Source organism: Acanthopagrus latus, chromosome 12, assembly GCF_904848185.1.
Source record: "Acanthopagrus latus isolate v.2019 chromosome 12, fAcaLat1.1, whole genome shotgun sequence".
NCBI lineage: Eukaryota > Metazoa > Chordata > Actinopteri > Spariformes > Sparidae > Acanthopagrus > Acanthopagrus latus.
Window position 1 is genome coordinate 23,481,715 of NC_051050.1, and position 13,160 is coordinate 23,494,874.

Consider the following 13,160-nt stretch of genomic DNA (forward strand, 5'->3'; position numbering starts at 1 on the left):
TGCCAGGAACCATCAGTTTTAATGTCAAATATATGAATCTTTGTTTGAAATCCAGGTTTTATGAACGACTCAACTTTTGTCCATGTAGCGTTTTCTTTTCTTTTTTTTTTTTTTTATTTAACTCAGAGTATAAAACAGTAAATAACTGACACACATTGTAAAACAAATAAAAATAGCAAAAAAGACTGAACACTCTAAAGACTGCAGAATAGACTCCTGTCTACAGAATGAAGTGGGTCTGTCTGGGCTCAACCTGACACCCGGTGGCGTCTCTCAACAGCAACAGCAGCTTCAAAATATAAATATTTTAAAGCAGAGCACCAAAAATAAGTTGATTTAGTTGCCAGATGTTCAGAGTGGAATGTCAGCTGATGACACGCTAACAGATGTTGACAAGCAGCCATCGTGAGGTTTTCATCGTTTTTTTTAACAACAACAAATTTAAACATCATTTTAATCAGGCACATGTTTGCTGCAGTGTGTGGTGCTTTAACTTCACTGTCTGAAAGTGGAACCAGGTTTTGACTGCGAGTGTGTGCGCGTGCTCATCCTTCCCACGGAGGGCTGCGTCGTCCGTCCACGTCCGTCTCCACGTGGTACAGCATGTCGGCCAGCGTGTGCTCGATCACAGCTCCCCAGCCCATGTCGCTCATCTGAGTGTGAGGGGGAAACAAAAAAAAAACACAAACCACAGAGGATCAAACGACAGCTGACGTGAGCGAGAGAGGTTTGTAAGGATGTGAATCTTTAAACAAGCTCTCACCGGCTGGTACTTCAGGTCCTTTGGAGGGTGTTTGAAATGTGGCCCAAAGTTGACAGACACCTGAAAAGAGACGGGGTGAAGTTTAACAAACTGAAGGAAAAAGAAACAGGAAGCAGGAAAATCACCAACACAACAACATGTGTAACTAACCGTGCAGCTCTTGTACAGTGAGATGGCGGGAAAGTAGAGGCCTTCAAACAGGTTTTCATAAGCAACACCTTGGCTCACTCCGTTTTTAAAGAATATCATCTGAAAAACAGGATCTGCAGGTTAACAGCAGCAAACCGTGGCAGGTTGTCTGAGTGGAGTTTATTTTTGGAGAGGCGTCCTCACCCTGCTTGGGCTCGTCGACTTGAGGCTTTTCTCTGCTTTGTCCACGTAGTCCTTCTCCTCAAAGTACAGGTAACTCTTGAACTTGATTAGCGCCTGGAAAGAGAACACGATTAAGATGTCAAACCCCTGTTCTAAAATCAAATTCAGCCATCTAAGGCCTGAGAATAAAAAACACCCAACTTTGTTTCCTGTTGAACCTGTGAGACTTATTTTCTTTCAACTATTTGTCATTAAACTTGCATCTGACCTCGGACAGTAAAAGATTTTTTTTTTTAAAAACAGTTGACTGATGTGGATTTCTGTTATCAGAATCATCAGGATTATCCTCACATGAGTGACTTGAAGAGCCTGTCTAGCTCAATAACACAGTTCTGTGTGGTTCTCTGAGTCTCAGCTGTTACCTTGTCCTTGTACGTATCCGGCAGAGCCTTGGCGGTCTCTGTGGTGTCGGGCAGCTCTATGAAGAAGCCCAGCGTGTCTCCCTGACCGTAGCTGGAGGAATAATGTTTTCCCAGCGACTGGTGGAACTTTGTGCCCTTCTTGCTGCGCCACGAGTAGCTGAACTTGTCGTAGCCCAGAGGTGCCTGCAGGTTGCCTGCAAAGCAAATAGTTCTGTTAATCCTTCTGTTTTTTATTCCTAATTCCTGAAATAGAAAGGAATATGCTGAGTATGAAAACAACACTACATTTACTCAAACACCCATCTTAGATACAAATTTGAGGTACTGCATTTCCATTTCTCTCTGTCTTGCTTTTATGCTACATCTCAGAGGGAGTTTTGAATAAATTCTACTACTTTTTAAAGGTCCATTGTGTAGGATTTAGTGGCATCTAGTGGTGATTTTGCAGATTGCAATGTGAAAGTCCCTCTCTACAGCAGGTGTTGCACACTGGACCTCTGAGCTGAATAAAACTGTTTATAAACCTTCTTGGATTAGCTGGAAAATGCATCGTCACAAAGCTTCTTCAGGACGAAGCGGTGCTCACCGAGTGGCTGCGACCAGCCGAGCCTGGCTGCAGTCTCTGGCGGCATCTCATCAACAGAAACCTCAAAGTACCAGGAGCCCTTTCGTACGCCATGAGAGGCTCGCACCATGGAGTAGCCCTTCTCCCCGGTCACTGTCAGACGGTCGTCAGAGATCTTCAGCTGAGGTGCTGCAACATGAACATATATTAGTATTGTACAGTTGCATAAACCACTTTTCTTAAAAACGTGTCTCGACTTGTTCGTACCTCTGTCATGTAAAGCCAACAGCACCCTCTCATACAGACAGGCTCTGTACAGATCACCGGGAATGGGTTTACCGGCCCAGCAGTCCAGTTCGAGCTTCTCGGGGTCCGGAGCGTGAGGGTCTGGTTCTGCTAGGATGTAACGGTACCCGTCTTTATTAAAGGGATGCTCCAGTGGGTAACCGTGAGGAGGCAGGCGCTGGGCCGAGAACAGAGGGTCGCTGTGATGAAGAGGAAGGGAAGTTTAGCATCGTCACCGACTTAAAGGACGACTCAGTGATTTTTCTACATGATCTTTAACTCCATCTCATAATGATTCTACAGGGATGAATAAGCAGCATCTTTTCTTCCTTGATCTCGATTTCTCAGAAGATCTACAGGCTGCACACTTCTCAGGCAAAAAACAGTCATTTTTCCCTCAATAATGTCAGCAGGGTCCTAAAAAGGAGCTTTTGCTTTTCGTTTCGACAACAAATCCTCCGCTATTGTCCTGAAAAGCAGCCGTCCTCACATTAAAGTGACATGTGACTCTCTGTGTTGTGCTGCTGCACTGAGAAGACAGTGCAATCACAGCGTCCATCGTCTAACTAATAAATCGACAAAACTGTGGGGGCTGTGGCCAGGTAATGTAATCAGTGTAAGCCTGATCACCTTGTAACACCAGGAACACCGACGACATAGCCAGGTCACACAAAGCTGAAGTTAGTTCACTTTGGACCAGGTTATGGTGGCTCATCTCAGTTTGCATCATGAACATGACTAGTTTCTGTGTGTGTGTGTGTGTGTGTGTGTGTGTGTGTGTGTGTGTGTGTGTGTGTGTGTGTGTGTGTGTGTGTGTGTGTTCCCTGACAGTGCTTCTACCTTCTGGTCCTCTTCGTGGCCCCTGCAGCTGTGCCCTCCTGTTGCTGCTGTTGTTTACGTTTTGCCCCTCTTCCTTTTCCAGGGCCCGGGGCCAAAGCACCTTCAAAAACATCAGACGGATTATACACCTGAACATTAACAAACACACACACACAGGCAGTCAGTGGCTCAGGGAATATCTACTCATTACAGTCCAACACAACAGATGTGCATTAAATCCAGCCTCTCCTTCATGGTGACTTTGATGCTGTTCAATTGTGCTGCATTACACTAAGAGGTGTTTCTAATATTTTGTCCACCACATTCATAGGAATGAAGGTAGACTAAATATCTATAACACCTCAACTCAATACAACAGTCCAGTTTAACTATTTTGGACTGTGTAAACTTAGTCCATCTTTAAACACTGATAACAATGCCACGACTGCCACTGAGCACACACACACACACACACACACACACACACACACACACACACACACACACACACACACACACACACACACACACACACACTTACACTAAAGGTGAAAGCAGGTTATTAGGTGTGTACACGGGGGAACAGCAGGCACAAAAAGGCAGGAATTAGTCCGCATGGCGATTTCCAAACACTATCAGCCTCTTACCACACCTCGTCAATCTGACACAGATCGAGAAACAAGAGCTTTCGAGAAAACGTCCACAATCGAGAGAGAGAGAGGGTGAAGGTCTCATTTTCCACGACATTAATGCAATAAAAAAGGTGACATTAGATACAAACGGTTGCCCAGAGCCCCTTTACTATAGATTTGAGTTTTATGTTGCCTAGTTTGAAATGAAACCGCATACTACAAAAAAAAGCTCTTACTGTTCTTGCTCATCACACTTGTTGAAATGCTCGGACGAGACAGAACCAGAGAGATCGGTTACTTTGAGCTGTGTGAAGCTCGACGCCAACATTGTCGTCGAGACACAGGGCGAAGAGTAGTTCTGCACTTTGAACTCATATCTTTAAACTCACATTTCAAATAAATTTCATTTCAGCAGAATCAATGTGGCTAAAAGGTCTGACACCAAAAAACTGCAAACGAAGAAGAAGGAAGAGAGAGGATGAGGCTAATCAGCATTGGATGAAGCCCGTGGCAAATCAGAAATGGCTCTCTGCTCCCACATGTGTTGTCATGTAGCAGGCAGAGAGTCATCTCAGTGAGGAGATTTTTTTTGGAGCCCAGTAGCAGCAAGCCAGAGACGAGGAAGATATGTTCACCAATCAAAGGGGGCAAAGCTTTCAGGGGTGGAGGGGAGGGGAGGGGAGGGGAGGGGGGGCACCAAACAGATGCAGAGAGCAGACAGGGAGTTTACAACTGGACATGGATGAAGTTGCCCACAAGATGCTAATTAATAATTAGGATCAGTTTGGTTTGAGCTGAGGGGCAAACTGAAGTCTGATTGGAACCTCAGGGCCAACTTCTATCCAGAGGGTTACAAGACACAAAAACACACTGATCAGCTGCCAGATGCCAAGATACCACATATTCACCTGAGAAAGCAGATCCACCTGGAACAAAATGCACAAAATCACCACAGTCATCACATTTAACTGGCTCTCACGCTCGGCTTTGGGGACTGATTACAGTCCAGGGATGTGAAACATTTCTCCTCTTGACCATGTTGTAATCAATCTTTATCTGTGTTACAAGTAAGATTTTTTCTTTATTTCACATTTTACATCCTTACCATTCAGCCCACCAGCAGTAGGAGCAGCAGTGGTTTGTTTCTGATTGTCATAGGAGGGTCCGATGGTTCCCAGGTCCTTCAGAAGAATAACAGGGGAAAACAATTACTTTATGTGAATACAAACATTGTTTAGTTTCAGCAGTCCAAACCCTTTTTACATGCGACAGCTAAGTGGTCAATACCTGATCTAACAGGCCAAATTTGGGGTACTCCTCCTCTGGGTCTTTACTGCCAGGATCAGGGTGTTCCTTCACCAGGAAAACATCTCGCTCTTTACTCTAGAAAATGTGAAATAGTAAAAAATTACAACAGTATTACAGTAAAGAAAATGTGGACGGCTGCAACAAAGCAGCAGCTCGTGGAGATTAAATGCAGGAAGCAACTTGCTAGACTGATGAGGCACAACAGCTCTTCCCACTGGCTGCCTCAGACCGTTTCCCCGCTATCCACCACAACATTACCATTGACTTCACTATGTTGTTGGGCCAGGTGAGCTTCCCCGGTCTCTGACGAGTTGTCATGCACTCCCAGTACTTGTCAATGAATGGTATGATATCCTGCAGAGAGAAATGACAAACAGAAAAATATCTGGATATGTGATGAAGCACTCACAGCTACATCAGGAGACGCTTGTGACACTTCGTGTTTAAAATCTACTGAATGTTTAATTTCCAACTGTCATGTCAAAGGCAGCAAGAAGTAATTCAAATTGTATCCTATAACTAATATCAATTTAAATGGAACATCAGTATCATTATATTATTAAGAATTCCTTCCTTCTTGGCTGGCTTGGCCCTAGTTTATATGGAAAGGTCAGTTTCCCATACGATTTAATTTAAGAGTACTAGATGCTTTAGATGCCCACTTGAGCTCCTACAAAAGTTGAGAAACATCTTATGGTCACCTTGTCTTTGGAGAACATCGTCTTTGGGTGCTCCTCCTGTGTTCTGGACCTCCATGTCAGGTTTGCCAGGGCTGTGAGACACATCTCCTTCAGGACTGCAACACAGAAATTAACAGTGGTTTGTGGAAGAAACACTAATGTTGAGTGCAAATATCTTAAATCCACTGTTATGGTAATTTTAGGTAGTTTATAAAAGACAGAACACCTACTTGCTTGTTTTCGGAGGAAGTATGTGTTGCCACTGTGATGGCACACGTTGCAGTGAAACACATAATTAGTCATGAAGGGCAGACAGGTCCTGTAGAAGAGGAGACGGGTCAGTACTGTACAGTCACATAAGTGCTGATATTTCACTGACCACTACACAAATACATACGCAGTGTCGATGCCAAATGTGTCTGCAGTGAACCACTTCATACACAAGGCACACTGCAGCTCCACCTCGCCCAGCTGCCTCCCGCTCTCCTCATCTCCGGATCCAGTCATAGCATCAGCAGCCTCTGAGCCTTCACCAGCTGTTTCCTGTCAAAAAAACATCTTATTCTCGTGAGAAAAACATCATAATTTAAAGCAAAGCCATTGAAAGTCATAAATAATACTATCCAACAGCGTTACCATTCCCTCTTTGCCGTTTGATGATTCAGTATCCATGCTGGTGGGTAGTTCCCCAAATGCAGCATCCCTGGAATTAAACAGAAAGAGAGGCACGCTGTTAACATCCTCGCTTAACCGTTCTCCATTTATAGAAATCGCATTTTTCATTTGATTTGCTTCTGTACAGCTGTAGAATCAACGTATGTGACTTACTCGAGTTCGGCTATATCAGATCAGCGCCAATGTGCTCATCGGCCCCTTCGTTACTATTCCTACCTATCATACACTGTGTTTGCTGAAGCTGACATTTTTCAAACGGAGTCTGGCGCAAGGTGTTTACATACATCATTATTGCAGGGAGATATCAATACATACAAATTATTCAACTACGCCTCGTAGGATTTATAAGTTAACAGGCAGACAGGGTAACATTAAACGATCATATATTTAACGATGTACGGATGTTTTCTCTTTATAAAGAGCATCTGAGCTGTAACGTTATACGGTTCACTCGGTGAGTCTGTGGACCGCTAATGTTAGCTAGCCGGTTTGCTAACAGCGTTTACAGCTAAGAAAGAGCGTTTCTGTAATTTATATTTTCACAGATCATCAGAATTATATCATACAAGCTTTTAACAATGAAAAAAGTGCGGCATGACGCAGCCTTACCCCTCTCCAGCCTCCGGTTCGGTTGTTGCAGCACTACCCGCCTCCCCTTCAGACGCCATCTTTCAAATCAATGAAAACAACAAACATCGCGAGATGCAGCTGGAGCAACAACTTCCGGGTTGCCGCCGCGGGCTCGCTCGACAGCGACACCGCCGGTCAAACAGGTAAACTGCACCTCATTTTACATGATGGGTGGATGGTATTAAAATGAATTGAAAACTTACAATTAAATACATTTACTTTTTAATGAACATACAATTTAATGGGCTTTAGATAATATTCAACTTGCAATATAAAACATTTTACCTATAAATTACACATATTGAATTTTAGAATAAAGTTTCATTGCATGGAAAATGTTATTCTGTACAACTTGTAATGTATTATACTGTGCAAAAACTAAATACATTTAATTAAGTAGTAACAATTTTATATTAGAATATAAATTGCATTAAATTCCTATGCATTGAACGTTAATTAAAAATGAAAAAGCCTATATTTAATTGACAAGTAATGGTTATGTATCAAAAGTTACATTTTTACACACATACATCCATCATACACCTTAGCCTAGTGCTAAAATCTGTGGTGGAATGTTACTAATTACATTTATTTAAGTAGTGTATTTAAATACCATAATGAGATGCATAAATTTTACTTTAGTATTTACATTTTCAAAAAAACTAAACTATCTGGGGATTAGTGGTTTGACCACAAGAGGGCCCATATCAACTTCACACAGCTACAATAATATTTAGAAAAATCACAACCTGTTAGATGGAATAATCAGTATAATGTTATTAGATTGGAGTTATATCAGAACTGGTGCATGACTTTATAGGATTTTTAAGTCAGCATTTGATTTGACATTTATTAAACTAGGTAAGTCATTAAGAGCAAATTATTCTTTGTGTCTTAAAATTATTTTCTAATTCTTATTTGCCTGGTAAAATGCAAAAAGAAAGAAAGGGAGTGAAAAGAAAATGTGAAAAGTTAAAAAGCAACAGGTGGTGCTTCATTTTTTTGTGGAGAATTTTGCTGCATGTCGACTGTTGTGATTTGATTTAAGACAAACTGGATTTGAGGCTTGTGATTTGGTTAAAGATGATTATAATGTTGACGTGTGATGGTGGAAGTCAGGGTTTCTCTCTGTGGAAGTCGGGTGCTTGTGGATTTGTCCCCTCGTAGTTTTTCCTCCCTGGATGATGGATGTGCGGTCGGGATGTCTGCAGCTGCAGAAGCAGCCAGAAGAAGCAGCCAGAGTTTCTGGCTGAAATCTGACGACACAGAAGAATCCAAAGAATGAAAATCCATTTAAGACTCTGAATTAATCATGAAGTCTCATTGAGGTATGATGCTGTGGCAGATTTACTGTTAAAATCTGCAGTCATGCAAAAATCAGGAGGAGAGCGAGAGACCTGTGCAGCCTCAACATCTCTGCTGTCATCAGCTCCTTCAAGGAAACCGACTTCTGAATTTACTTATTTTCTTGTTTGTGTTTTTAGCTTTTACACTCCTTTAACAAAACCTCAGTTCCTCTCCAGTCATGTTTGTAGGGATGTTTTTAAGTAGACCATGGGACAATTGCAGCCGAGTTTGTGGCGACAGAACTAGATATCTTTTAGGGAAAGTCAGGTCATCTTTAGCCGTGTTTGTGGAGACAAAACCGGATGTTTTTAAGGAGACCTCTGGACATTTCCAGCCATGTTTGTAGCACTAAATTCAAATATTTTTCACAGAAAGTTGGGCCATCTCTAGCCGTGTTTGTAGCGACCAAATAAGTATTATTTTATGCCTAAATCTAACCAGAGCGTAAGCACAGCGCTTACTCTTGGCTGGGACACAACCTCCACCCAAGTTTTTTGCGAAAAATCCCTGCTGTGGTTTTTGTGTAATCCTGCTGACAAACCAACAAACAACCAAACAAACAATTGAACAGATGATAAAAATATCCTCCTCAGTGGAGGTAATTACAGATTTCACATTTGGGGTAACGTGTGTACACAACTCAACAAGATATATCCAAAGGTCAAGTTGTTTTTAGACGTTTTAATGCAGAAATGTTATATCTTTAATTGAGACATCGCAAGTAAAGTGCTGATACCTCAGTGATCAGGTACAAGTATTTAGTTACATTCCACCACTGATCCACAGTTGATCTGGTGTTTGGACGTGCAAATGTCCTCTTTACTTTTCTTCACGGGGTCGTATAAGAAGCTTTGTGAGGAGCGGAGACCACCCCACGAACACTCTGAGAGTCAAACATTATTTAAAGTTTGCGGCGGTCGTTCCAGCACCAGTAAAGTCTCGTCGAGCACAAAGACAAGTGTGCCGGCAGTCGTCTCACAAAGGAGCCGGGGGAATGCTGAGAGCACCCCTGGGTGTTGTAGTAAATGCCTTCGAGTCATTGGAGAAAAAAAAAAAGAAAAAAAAAAGATAATAGTCGTGTTTTCTCCTCCCTTTTCCTGCTGCAGTGGAGACACATCTGTGACGTCGGGACGGTGAGATGAAGTTAGGAAGTTTCTGACCTCATGGAACTTTTTCCTTTGAAAATAAACTTCACTGTCTTTCTGAAACACTTCTGTTTGATTTGTGTATTTTCAGGTTTTGAGGATTTTTCCACTTTAGATGGACAGACTCTCTGAATGAACTTCTCTTGTTGATTTCATTCTTTCTTAGTTTCAACACAAGTTTTTCACAAGACCTCAAGCCTTCTCCAAGCCAGTTTATAGTGAAAAAATCAGGTTTGTTTAAGGAGAGATTAGGATGTTTGTAGACGTGTTTTGGTGACCACAACCACATATTTTTCACGGGAAGTCCGGCCATCTCAGTGTTTGTGGGGAGAGAACCAGGTATTTTTAAGAATACCTCAAGCAATTTCCAGTCGTGTTTGTGGAGAAAAAAAAACTGGTGTTTTTAAGTCGACTTCGGGACACTTCCAGCGTCGCTTGCAGTGAACAAAACCTAAATATTTTTCAGGGAAAGTCGAATCATCTCCAGCTTTGTTTTTGGCGACAGAGCAGCGTGTTTTTAATGAGACCTCAGGACTTTTACAGCTAGATTTGCAGCGACAGAATCTGTGTTTTTAAGAAGACTTTGGGACATTTCCTCCCATGTTTGTGGCAACCAAAACCACATATTTTTCACAGGAAGTGGGGCCATTCTGAGCCACATTTTAGGTGAGAGAACTGGGTACTTTTGAGGAACCCTCTGGACATTTCCAGTCATGTTTGTGGTGACTGAAACAGATAATTTCAGCCAAAAATTTACGCTGCCCCGTTTCTAACCGACTGTTTCTGTGCCTAAACCTAACCACAGCATGAGCACAGCATTGTGACCGGAGGAAAAGAAAATTAAACCTCAACAAAGTTCTTTTTTTTACACTGTAATGATGTTTAAGGGCATGTTTTATACCACTGCAGCTTCATTTAGAGACTTCTCTCTTCCTCAGTTTTTTCAAATTTCTGTCCACACCAGTTTGCATTCTCTTCATCATTCCTTCATCACCTCATCTTTCTCTCCCCCCTGAGTCCATCCACTTCCCCTTGTCCCCCAGAACAAAGCTGAGGGTCAGAGAGGGTCAAGCCCACTGGTGACATCTGCTAATTGTCCTTACGGTCCGGCCTCTCTTGTCCTTTCAATACCAGCCACTCTGTAGGTGTCTGCACCGGCAGCTGCCACCTTCATGAGTTACCTCCACAGGATCATTTACCCCTCGGCTCTGAACCCCCCGCGGACCTGAAGAGGAGTGGTCACTCTGGGGTTTTTTAGGAAACTATAACTGATAATGTGGATTTAAAGATGGAGCTGTTAACCGAATTGTGGCGGTAATGAAGCAGTTTAAGGCAGATAAAACTGTGGAGGGGAGACGCAGCCAGTTAAACGTGAACACATCAGATCCTAACAGGTTATAAATCAGTCTCAATTTAATACTGATGTTTCTAATTGACCTATGGAAGCAAACGAGACCCTTAGTGAGAAGATTAGATGTTATATGTTGATCGTGAAGTCGTAACCTCAGCCGGGAACATGCAAACAAATCTGTGAGCTGCAGGCTGCATGTAGGCTGAATATCTTCGGTGCATGAACAGGAAGAAGGTTTACTGTCCTCATGCTTATCTTATATTTCCACAAAACACTATATTAAACCTCTGCGTCTTTCTTTCACTTGCTTCCAAAACAAATTTGCACGCTAGCAGATCTTAAATGATTATTGCTCCTGTCAAACTGCAGAGAAAAACACAGATTTATCTTAAAGTCTTGAAGTCGTACAGATGGATGGATGGATGGATGGATGGATGGATGGATGGATGGGGGCATGACCTCTGTACATCCCTGCTTCTTCTACTTGTTGGTCCACTTGTTTCAGCACCAACTATATAAATTGAAATGCAAAAAAAAAAAACCACCTTCCCTGACTGTGTCTCATCTCAGACCTGCAGAAGCCTCAGTGATCAGATGGCCTCATAAAGTCGTTAGTGGGCTTCTCATTAAACACGAGGTGCATTGTGGGGACGCTGCTCTCAACAGGGAGAGAGACAGAGAGAGAAAAGCGCAAAAAACTTTCCCTTTGATGAGTCCATCAATTAGCATCACAAGCGGCGTTCACGTGTCCTGCCACCGTAAAATCTCACATTTGCAAATAATGACAAGCCCAAGCACAAAAAGGAACACGGAGGGAAAGAAAGGGGGCACATTTTAACCAGATGCCCGGCAATAAATAACCCGGCACTGTCCTCTCCCCTCCTCCTCCAGCTGAGAGCGCACATTTACATTTTGAAGTGCCCACACGGGGGTCCACACGGGGCCGGAGCGTGTCTGCGCGCAAAGGCAGCGATTGTTCCCGCAAGACGCATCGCCTCGTTTGGGTAACTTTTTTTTTTTTTTTTTTTTTTTTTGAATGAAATGTAAATTTGCAAGCGTGTGCAAGAGGCTGAGTATATAAACCCCCGAGGAGCGCATGCAGGCACCGACACAGCCGCCTGCCAGGAGAGCTGAGATGCAGCCACACGCAGCCAAACGAGCGCTCGGCCACAGGACGCCTTTCTCTGTGGAGGATATTCTGGATCCAAGAAAGTTTACAGGGAGGATAATCTGTGCTGAGGAGACAACAGGTGAGAACACAGCTCGGAGCTGCAGAGATGAGCTTCAGTTGGCTTATTTTTTTGTAGAAATATAATAGATTTATTTGTGATTTTCCTTGTTTCAGGAGCGTCTTCTCCAAGATATCGACCAAAGGCGCAGCAGCATCCTCCGGCAGGTGGAGGCTGCAGCCCGGAGGAGGAGGAGGAGGAGGAGGAAGAAGAGGAGGAAGAGGCTCCGTGTAAGAAACCTCAGAGGTCGAAGGCTAAAAGCCGGCGGATCCGCACCGCTTTCACCCTGGAGCAGCTGCAGATCCTGGAGCGCAGCTTCCACAGGTGCCACTACCTGTCGGTGCTGGAGCGCCACAGCATCGCCTCCGCCCTGCGCCTGTCCGAGACTCAGGTGAAGATCTGGTTCCAGAACAGGCGCACCAAGTGGAAGAAGGAGCGGCTGCAGGGGCCGGAGGCAGAGGAGGATCTCCACCCGGGCTTCCCCTCATCCTTCCCCCCACACCCCGCTGCCTGCCCCGCTCTGCCCTACAGGCCTCTGTGCTACCAGCAGCCGCTGCAGATGTTTGCGCATGCGCCGCCGCTGGTGCCCTATCATCACTATTACAGATGATGTTTGAATCTGACTGAGCTCATGATGCACCAACACGCCTCCAGAGGAAAATCTGCAAAGAGTATGGCACTATTATTATTATTCTATCATTATTATCACCCAGGAGAGCTGAAGTGCCAAACAGGACTGAGTGTAGAAATATTTTTAATGTAATTAGCCGATAACTTATTTTAATAAACATTTTTTTAAATCAAACTTGATCTTGTTTCTTCCCCGTTTTCTTAAAACTCTTCAAATATGGATTTAACATCTTTTTATCCACAGTTTACTGTCCAAAATGACATCAGTGCACATATTATTAAATAATCACATAAAGAAACAGAGGACCATTTGTATCTTCTAAGGTTTTAAATCAACTTTTCTGCTCCACATGTTGCTTGTTTCCTC

The 13,160-nt window shown here is 43.3% G+C and overlaps 2 protein-coding genes across 3 annotated transcripts; one reads left to right on the forward strand and one right to left on the reverse strand.

Moving 5' to 3' along the window:
- Window positions 1–85: 85 nt before the first annotated feature.
- ash2l (ash2 like, histone lysine methyltransferase complex subunit) lies at window positions 86–7,160 on the reverse strand. 2 transcript variants are annotated; one of them, XM_037117464.1, is made up of 17 exons: window positions 7,071–7,160; window positions 6,423–6,489; window positions 6,184–6,329; window positions 6,017–6,105; window positions 5,808–5,902; window positions 5,365–5,460; window positions 5,086–5,181; window positions 4,904–4,979; window positions 4,707–4,724; window positions 3,188–3,287; window positions 2,330–2,547; window positions 2,084–2,251; window positions 1,498–1,691; window positions 1,097–1,189; window positions 914–1,012; window positions 764–823; window positions 86–653 (listed from the first exon to the last, which is right to left on the reverse strand). In XM_037117464.1, exons 1-17 carry the CDS (start codon window positions 7,127–7,129, stop codon window positions 546–548), a joined length of 1,782 nt encoding a protein of 593 aa, XP_036973359.1. In that variant the 5' UTR covers window positions 7,130–7,160; the 3' UTR covers window positions 86–545. The 2 variants fall into 2 exon arrangements, with proteins under 2 accessions (XP_036973359.1, XP_036973360.1); XM_037117465.1 differs by lacking the exon at window positions 4,707–4,724 and having other exon boundaries at window positions 7,071–7,159.
- A 4,390-nt stretch (window positions 7,161–11,550) lies between these two features.
- pnx (posterior neuron-specific homeobox) lies at window positions 11,551–12,926 on the forward strand. The gene is made up of 2 exons (XM_037117690.1): window positions 11,551–12,184; window positions 12,280–12,926. Exons 1-2 carry the CDS (start codon window positions 12,031–12,033, stop codon window positions 12,771–12,773), a joined length of 648 nt encoding a protein of 215 aa, XP_036973585.1. The 5' UTR covers window positions 11,551–12,030; the 3' UTR covers window positions 12,774–12,926.
- Window positions 12,927–13,160: the final 234 nt, after the last annotated feature.

What these genes read in the sequence shown, in the direction of transcription:
- ash2l (XM_037117464.1), bottom strand. Translation starts at nt 7,129, where the DNA reads ATGGCGTCTGAAGGGGAGGCGGGTAGTGCTGCAACAACCGAACCGGAG. An exon ending in GAACCGGAGGCTGGAGAGGG is followed by an intron (nt 6,490 to 7,070) that starts GTAAGGCTGCGT and finishes GTTTAATTCCAG; the next exon opens with GGATGCTGCATTTGGGGAAC. An exon ending in CGGCTGGTCGCAGCCACTCG is followed by an intron (nt 1,692 to 2,083) that starts GTGAGCACCGCT and finishes TTTGCTTTGCAG; the next exon opens with GCAACCTGCAGGCACCTCTG.
- pnx (XM_037117690.1), top strand. Translation starts at nt 12,031, where the DNA reads ATGCAGGCACCGACACAGCCGCCTGCCAGGAGAGCTGAGATGCAGCCA. An exon ending in CTGTGCTGAGGAGACAACAG is followed by an intron (nt 12,185 to 12,279) that starts GTGAGAACACAG and finishes TCCTTGTTTCAG; the next exon opens with GAGCGTCTTCTCCAAGATAT.